The following is a 21,604-nucleotide window of genomic DNA, read 5'->3' on the forward strand; positions in this document are numbered from 1 at the left end:
TAATGGCTTCCTTTATTTCTAAAAGATCTCAATGCCAAACTTAACATGGTTCATCACGGTAATGACCCTAAACATGCTTCCTGATTGATCAATAACTCAGCCATCTCTTAACCAATCCCTTAGTCAAACCAAGTTGATGTAATATACCATACATACACATTGTGTTTGGTCTTATGGTTAATGAGAAAACCTTTTTTTTCTTCGAAAGTTTTCCAAAATGGAGAAAAATCCTTATGGGTCCTTGAGGCAGATTTGTTTAGCAGGAGTAAAAACACCTACATACAAAGTTTCAAGTCTCTAGGTCAAACGGGCGACGCATATCAGGGTTTAAGTGAGACTTCTTATAGCAGCGCCACCTACAGGCCAGTCTGTGCCATTCTTTCACCAAGTCACTCATGGGCTCTAGTGTCTGTGTGCCAAATTAGAACACAAATAGTTACCAATCTATTGAGTTATTTGACCATGTCAAGACACCAAAAGTTGTATACAGTAAAGAACAATACGTTTGACAGCCAACGATCTATTTTGGTTGACCCTGAAGGATTACAATTGATTATGGGATCTTCTAAAGATCCCCACCATTGATTATGGGATCTTCTAAAGATCCCCACCATTGATTATGGGAACTTCTAAAGATCCCCACCATTGATTATGGGAACTTCTAAAGATCCCCACCATTGATTATGGGATCTTCTAAAGATCCCCACCATTGATTATGGGATCTTCTAAAGATCCCCACCATTGATTATGGTGTTATTAGTTTACGTGCCATTGTACTTATGCTCACTGTATAGCTGAATATTGAGGCCTCTGTCTGTGTCTAGATCTCTGCCAAAACCCGCAGCCCGGCGTCTGTGAGAGAAGGTGAGAAAAGGGGACTGAGGGTGACAGCGAGACACAGAGAAGACAGCGTCTGTTTTTCTCTGAAACAAGGGCAGATTTGTATACCGCTGAGACAGGTTCTCAGAAACTTTGTGTTTAGAATAACTTGGTCTTTTAGCTGCACATGCAGGGTTTTGGACATAGGAGGTCACATCATAAGGTGGAGGTCTGACCATAAGGTGGAGTTCACACCATAAGGTGGAGGTCATACCGTAAGGTGGAGGTCTGACCATAAGGTGGAGGTCTGACCATAAGGTGGAGGTCATACCGTAAGGTGGAGGTCTGACCATAAGGTGGAGGTCTGACCATAAGGTGGAGGTCACACCATAAGGTGGAGGTCACACCATACGGTGGAGGTCACATCGTAAGGTGGAGGTCATACCGTAAGGTGGAGGTCTGACCATAAGGTGGAGTTCTGACCATAAGGTGGAGGTCTGACCATATGGTGGAGGTCTGACCATAAGGTGGAAGGTCTGACCATAAGGTTTGATCTTGGGTATATGAGATCCTGTCGTTCTTTTGTTTGGGGCAGAACTCAGGTGAGACATCAGTTCTATGTGTGATGTTTGATTTTGATTCTGTCTACAGCTGTAATTTGATAAAAAATTGTTATTATTTATAAGTTCAGATTTTGAGTGTTCCTTATTTGTTAAGTAAAAAACAGAGCCCAGAAAAGTGGAACCAACAGCCCTGGTGAGCAGTAAGTCACAGTAGAGACAACTCTTATCCAGAGCAACTAGGGTTATGTGCACTGCACAATATTGTTTTACCTAATCAGTTCGGGATTCGAACCAGCGACCTTCCGGTTACTGGTCCGCTAGGCTACATACCCCCAGACAAGACAACACTCCCCTAGCCCTGAGCTATGTCATCTTTATTGAAGTTTAAAACACTTTAAAATAGGAAAAAGTCAAAGCAGCGTTGGGTACTACTAGGTTACAACAGACTATGGCAATTCTAGATTATGTCCCAATTGGCACCTAAACTTTTAGTAGTGAACCACTTTTGACCAGTGCTCTGGTGCACTATGAAGGGAGTAGGGTGCGAGTTGGGACGTACCTCTTATCCTTATGAGGAGAAATATCAACTAACAAACTAATAACAAAGCCATGAGGAGAGAAAAAAACTGTGAATACTGTCTTGTGTATGATTGTCCTGTTACTCATGTTGGGCCCAATTCAGACATGGATATGTTGTCTTATAAAGTCCATGTTAAGTGTTACTTACCTCAAGTCTGAATCGGGCCTGTTATAAACATGTCATTGTTATTGGCTGAATTGGTGAGATATCCATGTAGAGACAGAGATCAATGTAATAGTTCTGTCATTATCACATTGAATTGTGTCACAGGGTGTAAGTATACTCTATATAATCATTACAACGTTACTGTAACTTAAAATGGTGATGTGCATCGTTCACAAAATATTAACTGGTTTCTCTACAATGGTGTCTGTCCATTTGGAAATGGGACTTCTGAATCTCCAGTGAACATTTTGGCAGCATAAATACTTCTTAAACAGTTAGTCTGTTTCCTTCGTGTCTCTGCATATTCTGGTAAAGCAGTTCAACTAGGATTCATTCCCATGGTCAAAACGGCCAGTGGGTAAATATGGGTAAAGTCTAAGAAATAACAGTTTGTTTGTACCAAATAGTTTAACAATGACATTCGGGGTATTCTCTGTATACTACTATACTTAGATTCATGCACATTTACCAGCATTACACAACATAATGTCACTAACAATACTGTAACGCCAATATTAAATTCCTTAACTTTATATTCAATACATACAAAAAGATCACTTTTCCCAAAGGAGAAAATATGGACCCGTTCAAGGTCATAAAAATATAAACATGAAATAAGCAAAGATGTGTCAAAATCAGTTGTAGAAGATAAGCGTTTTTTTTTTTTTTAGAGATATATATTTTTTTTTTTTATACAGTATATAACCATGGGTCGTATTCATTAGTGCACACCGTTGAAAAACGTTTTGCAATGGAAAACGAAAAGGTAGTGCCTCCCTGTTTCAGTCCGTTGTCTTCTTTCAAAGACGTCGGTGCCTAATTAATACAATCCTGGTTTGTCTGGGAACTGTCATTGTCTCTTCTCCTTCATCTGCAGTTATATGAGTGTTAGCTGTGTTGCTGGCGATATCAATATACAATAGAACAGGGAATCCAAGCCCAGTCAGTCCCCATTCAGGTCCTGTAATGATGGTCTCTTATTACTTCTCCAGTCCACTGCCTGATAGAAAGGCAGATCTAATGCCCTTTTGATGATGCTCCAAGCTGGTCTCATCTGAGACAGTTGTTGGTTTCTCTTCCTCTAGAGGCAGCCTGGTTGGTTCCTGGTGGGTTTGTCCTCCTCTAGGGACAGCCTGGTTGGTTCCTGGTGGGTTTGTCCTCCTCTAGGGGCAGCCTGGTTGGTACCTTGTCGTTTGTCCTCCTCTAGGGGCAGCCTGGTTGGTTCCTGGTGGTTTTGTCCTCCTCTAGGGGCAGCCTGGTTGGTACCTGGTGGTTTTGTCCTCCTCTAGGGGCAGCCTGGTTGGTTCCTGGTGGTTTTGTCCTCCTCTAGGGGCAGCCTGGTTGGTTCCTGGTGGTTTTGTCCTCCTCTAGGGGCAGCCTGGTTGGTTCCTGGTGGTTTTGTCCTCCTCTAGGGGCAGCCTGGTTGGTTCCTGGTGGTTTTGTCCTCCTCTAGGGGCAGCCTGGTTGGTTCCTGGTGGTTTTGTCCTCCTCTAGGGGCAGCCTGGTTGGTTCCTGGTGGTTTTGTCCTCCTCTAGGGGCAGCCTGGTTGGTTCCTGGTGGTTTTGTCCTCCTCTAGGGGCAGCCTGGTTGGTTCCTGGTGGTTTTGTCCTCCTCTAGGGGCAGCCTGGTTGGTTCCTGGTGGGTTTGTCCTCCTCTAGGGGCAGCCTGGTTGGTTCCTGGTGGGTTTGTCCTCCTCTAGGGACAGCCTGGTTGGTTCCTGGTGGTTTTGTCCTTCTCTCGGGGCAGCCTGGTTGGTTCTCTGGTCACCCAATCCAGGCATGGAATAGAATCATTGAGCCAGGCATGACTATATATCGGTCCATGATATTTTGTGTTCATGACTCCACTGGTATGTTTCATAGTGTGTGTGTGTGCGTGTGTCTGTCCTTCCTTCCTTCCCTAGGATGTGTGTGTGTCCTTCCTTCCTTTCCTAGGATGTGTTTGTGTCCTTCCTTCCCTAGGATGTGTGTTTGTGTCCTTCCTTCCTTCCCTAGGATGTGTGTGTGTCCTTCCTTCCTTCCCTAGGATGTGTGTGTGTGTCCTTCCTTCCTTCCCTAGGATTTATGTGTGTGTCCTTCCTTCCTTCCCTAGGATGTGTGTATGTGTCCTTCCTTCCTTCCCTAGGTTGTGTGTGTGTGTCCTTCCTTACTTTCCTAGGATGTGTGTGTGTCCTCCACCGAGCCAGAGTGTAAACAAAGAGGGTGCCACACATCTCCTGTAGTTATATGACTTCCCAGTATCTTCCTCAGACACTTCACATAGCTGTAATATATTACACGTTCAGTATGCTTTATCCAGTCTCACACAGCAGTGAGTCCACACAGTAGTGAGTCCACACGGTAGTGAGTCCACACGGTAGTGAGTCCACACAGCAGTGAGTCCACACGGTAGTGAGTCCACACGGTAGTGAGTCCACACGGTAGTGAGTCCACACAGCAGTGAGTCCACACGGTAGTGAGTCCACACGGTAGTGAGTCCACACAGTAGTGAGTCCACACGTTAGTGAGTCCACACAGTAGTGAGTCCACACGGTAGTGAGTCCACACGGCAGTGAGTCCACACGGTAGTGAGTCCACACGGTAGTGAGTCCACACGGTAGTGAGTCCACACAGTAGTGAGTCCACACAGCAGTGAGTCCACACGGCAGTGAGTCCACACGGCAGTGAGTCCACACGGTAGTGAGTCCACACGGCAGTGAGTCCACACAGTAGTGAGTCCACACGGCAGTGAGTCCACACGGCAGTGAGTCCACACGGTAGTGAGTCCACACGGCAGTGAGTCCACACGGCAGTGAGTCCACACGGTAGTGAGTCCACACGTTAGTGAGTCCACACAGCAGTGAGTCCACACGTTAGTGAGTCCACACAGCAGTGGGTCCACACGGTAGTGAGTCCACACAGCAGTGAGTCCACACAGCAGTGAGTCCATACGTTAGTGAGTCCACACAGCAGTGAGTCCACACGTTAGTGAGTCCACACAGCAGTGGGTCCACACGGTAGTGAGTCCACACAGCAGTGAGTCCACACAGCAGTGAGTCCACACAGCAGTGAGTCCACACAGCAGTGAGTCCACACGTTAGTGAGTCCACACGGTAGTGAGTCCACACGGTAGTGAGTCCAAATAGCAGTGAGTCCACACGTTAGTGAGTCCACACAGCAGTGAGTCCACACGTTAGTGAGTCCACATGTTAGTGAGTCCACACAGCAGTGAGTCCACACGTTAGTGAGTCCACACAGCAGTGAGTCCACACGTTAGTGAGTCCACACGGTAGTGAGTCCACACGGTAGTGAGTCCACACGGTAGTGAGTCCACACGTTAGTGAGTCCACACAGTAGTGAGTCCACACGGCAGTGAGTCCACACAGTAGTGAGTCCACACGGCAGTGAGTCCACACGGTAGTGAGTCCACACGGTAGTGAGTCCACACGGCATGTGTCCACACGGTAGTGAGTCCACACGGTAGTGAGTCCACACGGCAGTGAGTCCACACGGCAGTGAGTCCACACGGCAGTGAGTCCACACGGCAGTGAGTCCACACGGTAGTGAGTCCACACGGCAGTGAGTCCACACGGTAGTGAGTCCACACGGCAGTGAGTCCACACGGCAGTGAGTCCACACGGTAGTGAGTCCACACGGCAGTGAGTCCACACGGCAGTGAGTCCACACGGTAGTGAGTCCACACGGCAGTGAGTCCACACGTTAGTGAGTCCACACAGTAGTGAGTCCACACGGTAGTGAGTCCACACGGCAGTGAGTCCACACGGTAGTGAGTCCACACGGTAGTGAGTCCACACAGTAGTGAGTCCACACGTTAGTGAGTCCACACAGTAGTGAGTCCACACGGTAGTGAGTCCACACGGCAGTGAGTCCACACGGTAGTGAGTCCACACGGTAGTGAGTCCACACGGTAGTGAGTCCACACAGTAGTGAGTCCACACGGCAGTGAGTCCACACGGCAGTGAGTCCACACGGTAGTGAGTCCACACGGCAGTGAGTCCACACGGCAGTGAGTCCACACGGCAGTGAGTCCACACGGTAGTGAGTCCACACGGCAGTGAGTCCACACGGCAGTGAGTCCACACGGTAGTGAGTCCACACAGCAGTGAGTCCACACAGCAGTGAGTCCACACGTTAGTGAGTCCACACAGCAGTGGGTCCACACGGTAGTGAGTCCACACAGCAGTGAGTCCACACAGCAGTGAGTCCATACGTTAGTGAGTCCACACAGCAGTGAGTCCACACGTTAGTGAGTCCACACAGCAGTGGGTCCACACGGTAGTGAGTCCACACAGCAGTGAGTCCACACAGCAGTGAGTCCACACAGCAGTGAGTCCACACAGCAGTGAGTCCACACGTTAGTGAGTCCACACGGTAGTGAGTCCACACGGTAGTGAGTCCAAATAGCAGTGAGTCCACACGTTAGTGAGTCCACACGTTAGTGAGTCCACACGTTAGTGAGTCCACCGTTAGTGAGTCCACATGTTAGTGAGTCCACACAGCAGTGAGTCCACACGTTAGTGAGTCCACAGCAGTGAGTCCACACGTTAGTGAGTCCACACAGCAGTGAGTCCACACGTTAGTGAGTCCACACGGTAGTGAGTCCACACGGTAGTGAGTCCACACGGTAGTGAGTCCACACGGCAGTGAGTCCACACGGTAGTGAGTCCACACGGTAGTGAGTCCACACGGTAGTGAGTCCACACGTTAGTGAGTCCACACAGTAGTGAGTCCACACGGCAGTGAGTCCACACAGTAGTGAGTCCACACGGCAGTGAGTCCACATGGTAGTGAGTCCACACGGTAGTGAGTCCACACGGCAGTGAGTCCACACGGTAGTGAGTCCACACGGCAGTGAGTCCACACGGCAGTGAGTCCACACGGTAGTGAGTCCACACGTTAGTGAGTCCACACGTTAGTGAGTCCACACGGTAGTGAGTCCACACGGTAGTGAGTCCACACGTTAGTGAGTCCACACGTTAGTGAGTCCACACGTTAGTGAGTCCACACGGCAGTGAGTCCACACGGCAGTGAGTCCACACGGCAGTGAGTCCACACGGCAGTGAGTCCACACGGCAGTGAGTCCACACGGCAGTGAGTCCACACGGCAGTGAGTCCACACGGTAGTGAGTCCACACGGTAGTGAGTCCACACGGCAGTGAGTCCACACGGTAGTGAGTCCACACGGCAGTGAGTCCACACGTCAGTGAGTCCACACGGTAGTGAGTCCACACGGTAGTGAGTCCACACGGCAGTGAGTCCACACGGTAGTGAGTCCACACGGTAGTGAGTCCACACGTTAGTGAGTCCACACGGTAGTGAGTCCACACGGTAGTGAGTCCACACAGCAGTGAGTCCACACAGCAGTGAGTCCACACAGAGCTTCTGTTGGTATATCATCTAGTATGTCCACCAACATTGATGTTGCACTGGTACTTTGGTAGGTCTAAGGTCGCGGCCCAGCGTTCGGGAGTGGTCTGTCTATAGCAGGGAGCTGGTAGGGCTGCCGGGCAAGGGTGGGCTGTGGCTCTGGTGGCTGTGGTCCTGGCTGTGTGTAGGGCTGTAGCTCTGGCTGTGTCTCAGGGGCAGCAGGTCGTAGTGGCTGGGGATGTGGCTGTTCCTGGGGAGGTCGTACGGGTTCTGAGGGTACGTGGGAACCACCACACCGTTACAGCCCTGGAGAACACTCACCTTGGGTTCTAAAGGGGGATGGAGGGATAGAGATAGGGGATGGAGGGATAGAGGGATGGAGGGATAGAGATAGGGGATGGAGGGATAGAGATAGGGGGATTGAGGGATAGAGGGATGGAGGGATAGAGATAGGGGGATGGAGGGATAGAGATAGGGGGATAGAGATGGAGGGATGGAGGGATAGAGGGATGGAGGGATAGAGATAGGGGATGGAGGGATAGAGGGATGGAGGGATAGAGATAGGGGGATGGAGGGATAGAGATAGGGGGATGGAGGGATAGAGGGATGGAGGGATAGAGATAGGGGGATGGAGGGATAGAGATAGGGGGATGGAGGGATAGAGATAGAGATAGGGGGATGGAGGGATAGAGATAGGGGGATGGAGGGATATAGGGATAGAGATAGGGGGATGGAGGGATAAAGATAGGGGGATGGAGGGATAGAGATAGGGGATGGAGGGATAGAGATAGGGGGATGGAGGGATAGAGATAGGGGGATGGAGGGATAGAGATAGGGGGATCGAGGGATAGAGATAGGGGGATGGAGGGATAGAGATAGGGTGATGGAGGGATAGAGATAGGGGATGGAGGGAAAGAGATAGGGATAGGGGATGGAGGGATAGAGATAGGGGGATGGAGGGATAGAGATAGGGGGGGATGGAGGGATAGAGATAGGGGGATGGAGGGATAGAGATAGGGATAGGGGATGGAGGGATAGAGATAGGGGATGGAGGGATAGAGATAGGGGATGGAGGGATAGAGATAGGGTGATGGAGGGATAGAGATAGGGGATGGAGGGAAAGAGATAGGGATAGGGGGATGGAGGGATAGAGATAGGGGATGGAGGGATAGAGATAGGGGGATGGAGGGAAAGAGATAGGGATAGGGGATGGAGGGATAGAGATATAGGGGATGGAGGGATAGAGATAGGGGATGGAGGGATAGAGATAGGGGGATGGAGGGATAGAGATAGGGGATGGAGGGATAGAGATAGGGGGATGGAGGGATAGAGATAGGGGGATGGAGGGATAGAGATAGGGGATGGAGGGATAGAGATAGGGGGATGGAGGGATAGAGATAGGGGATGGAGGGATAGAGATAGGGATGGAGGGATAGAGATAGGGGGATGGAGGGATAGAGATAGGGGGATGGAGGGATAGAGATAAGGGTATGGAGGGAGAAGAGAGAAAGAGAGGCTTGAACTTTTCTGACTAATCAAAGTGATCATTCAAACACTTCATACAAGTACCCTCCACAATAACCCCCTCAGACAGAGAGAGAGAGAGAACAGACAGACAACAGACAAAGACAACAGACAGAGACAACAGACTGAAACAACAGACAGAGACAACAGACAGAGACAACAGACTGAAACAACAGACAGAGACAACAGACTGAAACAACAGACATAGACAACAGACTGAAACAACAGACTGAAACAGCAGACATAGACAAAAGGCTGAAACAACAGACAGAGACAACAGACATAGACAACAGACTGAAACAACAGACATAGACAACAGACAGAGACAACAGACATAGACAACAGACATAGACAACAGACTGAAACAACAGACTGAAACAACAGACATAGACAGCAGACTGAAACAACCGACATAGACAACAGGCTGAAACAACAGACTGAAACAACAGACATAGACAACAGACTGAAACAACAGACTGAAACAACAGACTGAAACAACAGACTGAGACAACAGACAGAGACAACAGACAGAGACAACAGACTGAAACAACAGACTGAAACAACAGACAGAAACAACAGACTGAAACAACAGACATAGACAACAGGCTGAAACAACAGACAGAGACAACAGACATAGACAACAGACATAGACAACAGACTGAAACAACAGACTGATAACCAGTCAGTTACACAGAAAAACAAATTCATCTTCCTCATGAGCTCATCTTCTCCAAAACTAAGGGGATGTCGATGACCCTACATCCCCGAAACTCACCCAGTAGGACATCTACATAACTATATATCTACATAACTATATATCTATAACTCACCCAGTAGGACATCTACATAACTATATATCTACATAACTATATATCTATAACTCACCCAGTAGGACATCTACATAACTATATATCTATAACTCACCCAGTAGGACATCTACGTTACTATATATCTATAACTCACCCAGTAGGACATCTACGTTACTATATATCTATAACTCACCCAGTAGGACATCTACATAACTATATATCTATAACTCACCCAGTAGGACATCTACGTTACTATATATCTATAACTCACCCAGTAGGACATCTACGTTACTATATATCTATAACTCACCCAGTAGGACATCTACATTACTATATATCTATAACTCACCCACATCATAGACGTTCTTGCTGACGGTGTGTGTGGCGGTGGTGGTGACTATAGCAGAGGAGCAGTAGGACATGTCGTGGTGGACAGGACTCTTCATCTCTACATAGCTGCTCTCTGTGTGTTTACAGGCCACGGCCAGCGGGTCATTGATGGTGGCGTAGGGGTTCTCACTGTTCAGAGAGCAGGTGCTGGACAGGGAACCCTTCATGTAGTCTGACAAAGACAAATAACACACTGAGAAGCAGGAAGACGGGAACACTTTTTTACCAAGGTGAAGGTATCTGTTAGCGAATGATTCTGATATCAGCGATGACATTGTCGGCCTTTCAATGCATTCGTCATATCGACATCGGGAGACGAATACAACATGAGATTATAATTCTACCCCGGGAGGTAAGACAAGTGAAAACTCTTATCCACTGACAACCTGTAGATAAACAATTAAAAACAGAGTACAGGGTAAATCACACAGGACACACAACATTCACAGTATTAGTAACATATCACAGTATAAAGCATTTAAATCCAAAAGTAGTGAGTTTGTTTATGGGGTGTTGGGTTAGTTAGAGACTGGAGGGGAGGAGGAGAGAGGAGTGTGTTAGGTAGAGACTGGAGGGGAGGAGGAGTGTGTTAGGTAGAGACTGGAGGAGAGAGGACTGTGTTAGGTAGAGACTGGAGGAGAGAGGACTGTGTTAGGTAGAGACTGGAGGAGAGAGGACTGTGTTAGGTAGAGACTGGAGGAGAGGAGGAGAGAGGACTGTGTTAGGTAGAGACTGGAGGAGAGAGGAGAGAGGACTGTGTTAGGTAGAGACTGGAGGAGAGGAGGAGAGAGGACTGTGTTAGGTAGAGACTGGAGGGGAGGAGGAGAGAGGAGTGTGTTAGGTAGAGACTGGAGGGGAGGAGGAGAGAGGAGTGTGTTAGGTAGAGACTGGAGGAGAGGAGGAGAGAGGACTGTGTTAGGTAGAGACTGGAGGAGAGGAGGAGAGAGGACTGTGTTAGGTAGAGACTGGAGGGGGAGGAGGAGAGAGGAGTGTGTTAGGTAGAGACTGGAGGGGAGGAGGAGAGAGGAGTGTGTTAGGTAGAGACTGGAGGAGAGGAGGAGAGAGGAGTGTGTTAGGTAGAGACTGGAGGAGAGGAGGAGAGAGGAGTGTGTTAGGTAGAGACTGGAGGAGAGAGGAGTGTGTTAGGTAGAGACTGGAGGAGAGGAGGAGAGAGGACTGTGTTAGGTAGAGACTGGAGGAGAGGAGGAGAGAGGACTGTGTTAGGTAGAGACTGGAGGAGAGGAGGAGAGAGGACTGTGTTAGTTAGAGACTGGAGGGGAGGAGGAGAGAGGACTGTGTTAGTTAGAGACTGGAGGGGAGGAGGAGAGAGGAGTGTGTTAGGTAGAGACTGGATGAGAGAGGACTGTGTTAGGTAGAGACTGGAGGAGAGGAGGAGAGAGGAGTGTGTTAGTTAGAGACTGGAGGAGAGAGGACTGTGTTAGGTAGAGACTGGAGGAGAGGAGGAGAGAGGAGTGTGTTAGGTAGACACTGGAGGAGAGAGGACTGTGTTAGGTAGAGACTGGAGGAGAGAGGACTGTGTTAGGTAGAGACTGGAGGAGAGAGGACTGTGTTAGGTAGAGACTGGAGGAGAGGAGGAGAGAGGAGTGTGTTAGGTAGAGACTGGAGGAGAGAGGACTGTGTTAGGTAGAGACTGGAGGAGAGGAGGAGAGAGGAGTGTGTTAGGTAGACACTGGAGGAGAGAGGACTGTGTTAGGTAGAGACTGGAGGAGAGGAGGAGAGAGGAGTGTGTTAGGTAGAGACTGGAGGAGAGGAGGAGAGAGGAGTGTGTTAGGTAGAGACTGGAGGAGAAGAGGAGAGAGGAGTGTGTTAGGTAGAGACTGGAGGAGAAGAGGAGAGAGGAGTGTGTTAGGTAGAGACTGGAGGGGAGGAGGAGAGAGGAGTGTGTTAGGTAGAGACTGGAGGAGAAGAGGAGTGTGTTAGGTAGAGACTGGAGGGGAGGAGGAGAGAGGAGTGTGTTAGGTAGAGACTGGAGGAGAGAGGACTGTGTTAGGTAGAGACTGGAGGAGAGAGGACTGTGTTAGGTAGAGACTGGAGGAGAGAGGACTGTGTTAGGTAGAGACTGGAGGAGAGGAGGAGAGAGGAGTGTGTTAGGTAGAGACTGGAGGAGAAGAGGAGAGAGGAGTGTGTTAGGTAGAGACTGGAGGGGAGGAGGAGAGAGGAGTGTGTTAGGTAGAGACTGGAGGAGAGAGGACTGTGTTAGGTAGAGACTGGAGGAGAGGAGGAGAGAGGAGTGTGTTAGGTAGAGACTGGAGGAGAGAGGACTGTGTTAGGTAGAGACTGGAGGGGAGGAGGAGAGAGGAGTGTGTTAGGTAGACACTGGAGGGGAGGAGGAGAGAGGACTGTGTTAGGTAGAGACTGGAGGAGAGGAGGAGAGAGGACTGTGTTAGTTAGAGACTGGAGGGGAGGAGGAGAGAGGACTGTGTTAGTTAGAGACTGGAGGGGAGGAGGAGAGAGGAGTGTGTTAGGTAGAGACTGGAGGAGAGAGGACTGTGTTAGGTAGAGACTGGAGGAGAGGAGGAGAGAGGAGTGTGTTAGTTAGAGACTGGAGGAGAGAGGACTGTGTTAGGTAGAGACTGGAGGAGAGGAGGAGAGAGGAGTGTGTTAGGTAGACACTGGAGGAGAGAGGACTGTGTTAGGTAGAGACTGGAGGAGAGAGGACTGTGTTAGGTAGAGACTGGAGGAGAGAGGACTGTGTTAGGTAGAGACTGGAGGAGAGGAGGAGAGAGGAGTGTGTTAGGTATAGACTGGAGGAGAGAGGACTGTGTTAGGTAGAGACTGGAGGAGAGGAGGAGAGAGGAGTGTGTTAGGTAGACACTGGAGGAGAGAGGACTGTGTTAGGTAGAGACTGGAGGAGAGGAGGAGAGAGGAGTGTGTTAGGTAGAGACTGGAGGAGAGGAGGAGAGAGGAGTGTGTTAGGTAGAGACTGGAGGAGAAGAGGAGAGAGGAGTGTGTTAGGTAGAGACTGGAGGAGAAGAGGAGAGAGGAGTGTGTTAGGTAGAGACTGGAGGGGAGGAGGAGAGAGGAGTGTGTTAGGTAGAGACTGGAGGAGAAGAGGAGTGTGTTAGGTAGAGACTGGAGGGAGGAGGAGAGAGGAGTGTGTTAGGTAGAGACTGGAGGAGAGAGGACTGTGTTAGGTAGAGACTGGAGGAGAGAGGACTGTGTTAGGTAGAGACTGGAGGAGAGAGGACTGTGTTAGGTAGAGACTGGAGGAGAGGAGGAGAGAGGAGTGTGTTAGGTAGAGACTGGAGGAGAAGAGGAGAGAGGAGTGTGTTAGGTAGAGACTGGAGGGGAGGAGGAGAGAGGAGTGTGTTAGGTAGAGACTGGAGGAGAGAGGACTGTGTTAGGTAGAGACTGGAGGAGAGGAGGAGAGAGGAGTGTGTTAGGTAGAGACTGGAGGAGAGAGGACTGTGTTAGGTAGAGACTGGAGGGGAGGAGGAGAGAGGAGTGTGTTAGGTAGACACTGGAGGGGAGGAGGAGAGAGGACTGTGTTAGGTAGAGACTGGAGGGGAGGAGGAGAGAGGAGTGTGTTAGGTAGAGACTGGAGGAGAGAGGACTGTGTTAGGTAGAGACTGGAGGAGAGGAGGAGAGAGGAGTGTGTTAGGTAGAGACTGGAGGAGAGAGGACTGTGTTAGGTAGAGACTGGAGGAGAGGAGGAGAGAGGAGTGTGTTAGGTAGAGACTGGAGGAGAGGAGGAGAGAGGAGTGTGTTAGGTAGAGACTGGAGGAGAAGAGGAGAGAGGACTGTGTTATGTAGAGACTGGAGGAGAGGAGGAGAGAGGAGTGTGTTAGGTAGAGACTGGAGGAGAGGAGGAGAGAGGAGTGTGTTAGGTAGAGACTGGAGGGGAGGAGGAGAGAGGACTGTGTTAGGTAGAGACTGGAGGGGAGGAGGAGAGAGGAGTGTGTTAGGTAGAGACTGGAGGAGAGGAGGAGAGAGGACTGTGTTAGGTAGAGACTGGAGGGGAGGAGGAGAGAGGAGTGTGTTAGGTAGACACTGGAGGAGAGAGGACTGTGTTAGGTAGAGACTGGAGGAGAGGAGGAGAGAGGAGTGTGTTAGGTAGAGACTGGAGGAGAGGAGGAGAGAGGAGTGTGTTAGGTAGAGACTGGAGGAGAGGAGGAGAGAGGACTGTGTTAGGTAGAGACTGGAGGAGAGGAGGAGAGAGGACTGTGTTAGGTAGAGACTGGAGGAGAGGAGGAGAGAGGACTGTGTTAGGTAGAGACTGGAGGGGAGGAGGAGAGAGGACTGTGTTAGTTAGAGACTGGAGGAGAGGAGGAGAGAGGACTGTGTTAGTTAGAGACTGGAGGGGAGGAGGAGAGAGGACTGTGTTAGGTAGAGACTGGAGGAGAGGAGGAGAGAGGAGTGTGTTAGGTAGAGACTGGAGGAGAGGAGGAGAGAGGACTGTGTTAGGTAGAGACTGGAGGAGAGGAGGAGAGAGGAGTGTGTTAGGTAGAGACTGGAGGAGAGGAGGAGAGAGGACTGTGTTAGGTAGAGACTGGAGGGGAGGAGGAGAGAGGACTGTGTTAGGTAGAGACTGGAGGGGAGGAGGAGAGAGGACTGTGTTAGTTAGAGACTGGAGGGGAGGAGGAGAGAGGACTGTGTTAGGTAGAGACTGGAGGAGAGGAGGAGAGAGGAGTGTGTTAGGTAGAGACTGGAGGAGAGGAGGAGAGAGGACTGTGTTAGGTAGAGACTGGAGGAGAGGAGGAGAGAGGACTGTGTTAGGTAGAGACTGGAGGAGAGGAGGAGAGAGGAGTGTGTTAGGTAGAGACTGGAGGAGAGGAGGAGAGAGGAGTGTGTTAGGTAGAGACTGGAGGAGAGGAGGAGAGAGGACTGTGTTAGGTAGAGACTGGAGGGGAGGAGGAGAGAGGAGTGTGTTAGGTAGAGACTGGAGGAGAGGAGGAGAGAGGACTGTGTTAGGTAGAGACTGGAGGAGAGGAGGAGAGAGGAGTGTGTTAGGTAGACACTGGAGGAGAGAGGACTGTGTTAGGTAGAGACTGGAGGAGAGGAGGAGAGAGGAGTGTGTTAGGTAGAGACTGGAGGAGAGAGGACTGTGTTAGGTAGAGACTGGAGGAGAGGAGGAGAGAGGACTGTGTTAGGTAGAGACTGGAGGGGAGGAGGAGAGAGGAGTGTGTTAGGTAGACACTGGAGGAGAGAGGACTGTGTTAGGTAGAGACTGGAGGAGAAGAGGAGAGAGGAGTGTGTTAGGTAGAGACTGGAGGAGAGGAGGAGAGAGGACTGTGTTAGGTAGAGACTGGAGGAGAGGAGGAGAGAGGACTGTGTTAGGTAGAGACTGGAGGAGAGGAGGAGAGAGGAGTGTGTTAGGTAGAGACTGGAGGAGAGGAGGAGAGAGGACTGTGTTAGGTAGAGACTGGAGGGGAGGAGGAGAGAGGAGTGTGTTAGGTAGACACTGGAGGAGAGAGGACTGTGTTAGGTAGAGACTGGAGGAGAGGAGGAGAGAGGAGTGTGTTAGGTAGAGACTGGAGGAGAGGAGGAGAGAGGAGTGTGTTAGGTAGAGACTGGAGGAGAGGAGGAGAGAGGACTGTGTTAGGTAGAGACTGGAGGAGAGGAGGAGAGAGGAGTGTGTTAGGTAGAGACTGGAGGAGAGGAGGAGAGAGGAGTGTGTTAGGTAGAGACTGGAGGAGAAGAGGAGAGAGGAGTGTGTTAGGTAGAGACTGGAGGAGAAGAGGAGAGAGGAGTGTGTTAGGTAGAGACTGGAGGGGAGGAGGAGAGAGGAGTGTGTTAGGTAGAGACTGGAGGAGAAGAGGAGTGTGTTAGGTAGAGACTGGAGGGGAGGAGGAGAGAGGAGTGTGTTAGGTAGAGACTGGAGGAGAGAGGACTGTGTTAGGTAGAGACTGGAGGAGAGAGGACTGTGTTAGGTAGAGACTGGAGGAGAGAGGACTGTGTTAGGTAGAGACTGGAGGAGAGGAGGAGAGAGGAGTGTGTTAGGTAGAGACTGGAGGAGAAGAGGAGAGAGGAGTGTGTTAGGTAGAGACTGGAGGGGAGGAGGAGAGAGGAGTGTGTTAGGTAGAGACTGGAGGAGAGAGGACTGTGTTAGGTAGAGACTGGAGGAGAGGAGGAGAGAGGAGTGTGTTAGGTAGACACTGGAGGGGAGGAGGAGAGAGGACTGTGTTAGGTAGAGACTGGAGGGGAGGAGGAGAGAGGAGTGTGTTAGGTAGAGACTGGAGGAGAGAGGACTGTGTTAGGTAGAGACTGGAGGAGAGGAGGAGAGAGGAGTGTGTTAGGTAGAGACTGGAGGAGAGGAGGAGAGAGGAGTGTGTTAGGTAGAGACTGGAGGAGAGGAGGAGAGAGGAGTGTGTTAGGTAGAGACTGGAGGAGAAGAGGAGAGAGGACTGTGTTATGTAGAGACTGGAGGAGAGGAGGAGAGAGGAGTGTGTTAGGTAGAGACTGGAGGGGAGGAGGAGAGAGGACTGTGTTAGGTAGAGACTGGAGGGGAGGAGGAGAGAGGAGTGTGTTAGGTAGAGACTGGAGGAGAGGAGGAGAGAGGACTGTGTTAGGTAGAGACTGGAGGGGAGGAGGAGAGAGGAGTGTGTTAGGTAGACACTGGAGGAGAGAGGACTGTGTTAGGTAGAGACTGGAGGAGAGGAGGAGAGAGGAGTGTGTTAGGTAGAGACTGGAGGAGAGGAGGAGAGAGGAGTGTGTTAGGTAGAGACTGGAGGAGAGGAGGAGAGAGGAGTGTGTTAGGTAGAGACTGGAGGAGAAGAGGAGAGAGGACTGTGTTATGTAGAGACTGGAGGAGAGGAGGAGAGAGGAGTGTGTTAGGTAGAGACTGGAGGAGAGGAGGAGAGAGGAGTGTGTTAGGTAGAGACTGGAGGGGAGGAGGAGAGAGGACTGTGTTAGGTAGAGACTGGAGGGGAGGAGGAGAGAGGAGTGTGTTAGGTAGAGACTGGAGGAGAGGAGGAGAGAGGACTGTGTTAGGTAGAGACTGGAGGGGAGGAGGAGAGAGGAGTGTGTTAGGTAGACACTGGAGGAGAGAGGACTGTGTTAGGTAGAGACTGGAGGAGAGGAGGAGAGAGGAGTGTGTTAGGTAGAGACTGGAGGAGAGGAGGAGAGAGGAGTGTGTTAGGTAGAGACTGGAGGAGAGGAGGAGAGAGGACTGTGTTAGGTAGAGACTGGAGGAGAGGAGGAGAGAGGACTGTGTTAGGTAGAGACTGGAGGAGAGGAGGAGAGAGGACTGTGTTAGGTAGAGACTGGAGGGGAGGAGGAGAGAGGACTGTGTTAGTTAGAGACTGGAGGAGAGGAGGAGAGAGGACTGTGTTAGTTAGAGACTGGAGGGGAGGAGGAGAGAGGACTGTGTTAGGTAGAGACTGGAGGAGAGGAGGAGAGAGGAGTGTGTTAGGTAGAGACTGGAGGAGAGGAGGAGAGAGGACTGTGTTAGGTAGAGACTGGAGGAGAGGAGGAGAGAGGAGTGTGTTAGGTAGAGACTGGAGGAGAGGAGGAGAGAGGACTGTGTTAGGTAGAGACTGGAGGGGAGGAGGAGAGAGGACTGTGTTAGGTAGAGACTGGAGGAGAGGAGGAGAGAGGACTGTGTTAGTTAGAGACTGGAGGGGAGGAGGAGAGAGGACTGTGTTAGGTAGAGACTGGAGGAGAGGAGGAGAGAGGAGTGTGTTAGGTAGAGACTGGAGGAGAGGAGAGAGAGGACTGTGTTAGGTAGAGACTGGAGGAGAGGAGGAGAGAGGACTGTGTTAGGTAGAGACTGGAGGAGAGGAGGAGAGAGGAGTGTGTTAGGTAGAGACTGGAGGAGAGGAGGAGAGAGGAGTGTGTTAGGTAGAGACTGGAGGAGAGGAGGAGAGAGGACTGTGTTAGGTAGAGACTGGAGGGGAGGAGGAGAGAGGAGTGTGTTAGGTAGAGACTGGAGGAGAGGAGGAGAGAGGACTGTGTTAGGTAGAGACTGGAGGAGAGGAGGAGAGAGGAGTGTGTTAGGTAGACACTGGAGGAGAGAGGACTGTGTTAGGTAGAGACTGGAGGAGAGGAGGAGAGAGGAGTGTGTTAGGTAGAGACTGGAGGAGAGAGGACTGTGTTAGGTAGAGACTGGAGGAGAGGAGGAGAGAGGACTGTGTTAGGTAGAGACTGGAGGGGAGGAGGAGAGAGGAGTGTGTTAGGTAGACACTGGAGGAGAGAGGACTGTGGGGTAGAGACTGGAGGAGAAGAGGAGAGAGGAGTGTGTTAGGTAGAGACTGGAGGAGAGGAGGAGAGAGGACTGTGTTAGGTAGAGACTGGAGGAGAGGAGGACAGAGGACTGTGTTAGGTAGAGACTGGAGGAGAGGAGGAGAGAGGAGTGTGTTAGGTAGAGACTGGAGGAGAGGAGGAGAGAGGACTGTGTTAGGTAGAGACTGGAGGGGAGGAGGAGAGAGGAGTGTGTTAGGTAGACACTGGAGGAGAGAGGACTGTGTTAGGTAGAGACTGGAGGAGAGGAGGAGAGAGGAGTGTGTTAGGTAGAGACTGGAGGAGAGGAGGAGAGAGGACTGTGTTAGGTAGAGACTGGAGGAGAGGAGGAGAGAGGAGTGTGTTAGGTAGAGACTGGAGGAGAAGAGGAGAGAGGACTGTGTTATGTAGAGACTGGCGGAGAGGAGGAGAGAGGAGTGTGTTAGGTGGAGACTGGAGGAGAGGAGTGTGTTAGGTAGAGACTGGAGGAGAGGAGGAGAGAGGACTGTGTTAGGTAGAGACTGGAGGAGAGGACCGGAGAGGAGTGTGTGAGACCATCAGGAGGAAGGAACACACACAGAGGAGGAGATCACAGGCGTGCCCTGTGGAGAGAGAGACACAGAGGTCAAAACACACACATCAGTTCATACACATCAGTTTATACACAAACCAGAGTATGTGAGCGGTGTTGAGTGGTCTGAAATCCCGCTCATTGCTTTCAGAGCGGTGTTGAGTGGTCTGAAATCCCGCTCATTGCTTTCAGAGCGGTGTTGAGTGGTCTGAAATCCCGCTCATTGCTTTCAGAGCGGTGTTGAGTGGTCTGAAATCCCGCTCATTGCTTTCAGAGCGGTGTTGAGTGGTCTGAAATCCCGCTCATTGCTTACAGAGCGGTGTTGAGCGGTCTGAAATCCCACTCATTGCTTTCAGAGTGGTGTTGAGTGGTCTGAAATCCCGCTCATTGCTTTCAGAGCGGTATTGAGCGGTCTGAAATCCCGCTCATTGCTTTCAGAGCGGTGTTGAGCGGTCTGAAATCCCGCTCATTGCTTTCAGAGCGGTGTTGAGTGGTCTGAAATCCCGCTCATTGCTTTCAGAACGGTGTTGAGTGGTCTGAAATCCCGCTCATTGCTTACAGAGCGGTGTTGAGTGGTCTGAAATCCCGCTCATTGCTTTCAGAGCGGTGTTGAGTGGTCTGAAATCCCGCTCATTGCTTTCAGAGCGGTGTTGAGCGGTCTGAAATCCCGCTCATTGCTTTCAGAGCTGTGTTGAGTGGTCTGAAATCCCGCTCATTGCTTACAGAGCGGTGTTGAGTGGTCTGAAATCCCGCTCATTGCTTACAGAGCGGTGTTGAGCGGTCTGAAATCCCACTCATTGCTTTCAGAGTGGTGTTGAGTGGTCTGAAATCCCGCTCATTGCTTTCAGAGCGGTATTGAGCGGTCTGAAATCCCGCTCATTGCTTTCAGAGCGGTGTTGAGCGGTCTGAAATCCCGCTCATTGCTTTCAGAGCGGTGTTGAGTGGTCTGAAATCCCGCTCATTGCTTTCAGAACGGTGTTGAGTGGTCTGAAATCCCGCTCATTGCTTACAGAGCGGTGTTGAGTGGTCTGAAATCCCGCTCATTGCTTTCAGAGCGGTGTTGAGTGGTCTGAAATCCCGCTCATTGCTTTCAGAGCGGTGTTGAGCGGTCTGAAATCCCGCTCATTGCTTTCAGAGCTGTGTTGAGTGGTCTGAAATCCCGCTCATTGCTTACAGAGCGGTGTTGAGTGGTCTGAAATCCCGCTCATTGCTTTCAGAGCGGTGTTGAGCGGTCTGAAATCCCGCTCATTGCTTTCAGAGCGGTGTTGAGTGGTCTGAAATCCCGCTCATTGCTTTCAGAGCGGTGTTGAGCGGTCTGAAATCCCGCTCATTGCTTTCAGAGCGGTGTTGAGTGGTCTGAAATCCCGCTCATTGCTTACAGAGCGGTGTTGAGTGGTCTGAAATCCCGCTCATTGCTTTCAGAGCGGTGTTGAGTGGTCTGAAATCCCGCTCATTGCTTTCAGAGCGGTGTTGAGTGGTCTGAAATCCCGCTCATTGCTTTCAGAGCGGTGTTGAGTGGTCTGAAATCCCGCTCATTGCTTTCAGAGCGGTGTTGAGTGGTCTGAAATCCCGCTCATTGCTTTCAGAGTGGTGTTGAGTGGTCTGAAATCCCGCTCATTGCTTTCAGAGCGGTGTTGAGTGGTCTGAAATCCCGCTCATTGCTTACAGAGCGGTGTTGAGTGGTCTGAAATCCCGCTCATTGCTTTCAGAGCGGTGTTGAGTGGTCTGAAATCCCGCTCATTGCTTTCAGAGCGGTGTTGAGTGGTCTGAAATCCCGCTCATTGCTTTCAGAGCGGTGTTGAGTGGTCTGAAATCCCGCTCATTGCGGTGCAATGCTCCGGTGCTCCACGTTCTTTCCAACCGCTCTGCTAAAAACCTCGCTCACAGGAAGAAGAAAACAACTAGTCGCTCCAAATTCCCACCATTTAACCAACACCCATTGATTGTTGTGACTGCCGGGACCTACCATTTAACCAACACCCATTGATTGTTGTGACTACCGGGACCTACCATTTAACCAACACCCATTGATTGTTGTGACTACCGGGACCTACCATTTAACCAACACCCATTGATTGTTGTGACTACCGGGACCTACCATTTAACCAACACCCATTGATTGTTGTGACTACCGGGACCTAACATTTAACCAACACCCATCTATTGTTGTGACTACCGGGACCTAACATTTAACCATCACCCATCTATTGTTGTGACTACCGGGACCTAACATTTAACCATCACCCATCTATTGTTGTGACTACCGGGACCTACCATTTACCCAAAACCCATTGATTGTTGTGACTGCCGGGACCTACCATTTAACCATCACCCATCTATTGTTGTGACTACCGGGACCTACCATTTACCCAAAACCCATTGATTGTTGTGACTGCCGGGACCTACCATTTAACCAACACCCATTGATTGTTGTGACTGCCGGGACCTACCATTTAACCAACACCCATTGATTGTTGTGACTGCCGGGACCTACCATTTACCCAAAACCCATTGATTGTTGTGACTGCCGGGACCTACCATTTAACCAACACCCATTGATTGTTGTGACTGCCGGGACCTACCATTTAACCAAAACCCATTGATTGTTGTGACTGCCGGGACCTACCATTTAACCAACA

The 21,604-nt window shown here is 50.5% G+C and overlaps 1 protein-coding gene across 1 annotated transcript in view; it reads right to left on the reverse strand.

Annotated features, from left to right (window-relative positions):
- Window positions 1-7,394: 7,394 nt before the first annotated feature.
- The window catches only part of LOC121844116 (multiple epidermal growth factor-like domains protein 11), a gene marked incomplete at its 5' end in the record, with an annotated part of 45,167 nt that continues 30,957 nt past the window's right edge, over window positions 7,395-21,604 (reverse strand). The window contains 2 exons of the mRNA XM_042314008.1: window positions 7,395-7,822; window positions 10,176-10,388. Coding sequence (XP_042169942.1) covers window positions 7,605-7,822; window positions 10,176-10,388 — 431 coding nt within the window. The remainder of the gene's footprint in view (window positions 7,823-10,175; window positions 10,389-21,604) is intronic.

This window comes from Oncorhynchus tshawytscha, unplaced genomic scaffold (assembly GCF_018296145.1).
Source record: "Oncorhynchus tshawytscha isolate Ot180627B unplaced genomic scaffold, Otsh_v2.0 Un_contig_1104_pilon_pilon, whole genome shotgun sequence".
Taxonomy (NCBI): Eukaryota; Metazoa; Chordata; class Actinopteri; order Salmoniformes; family Salmonidae; genus Oncorhynchus; species Oncorhynchus tshawytscha.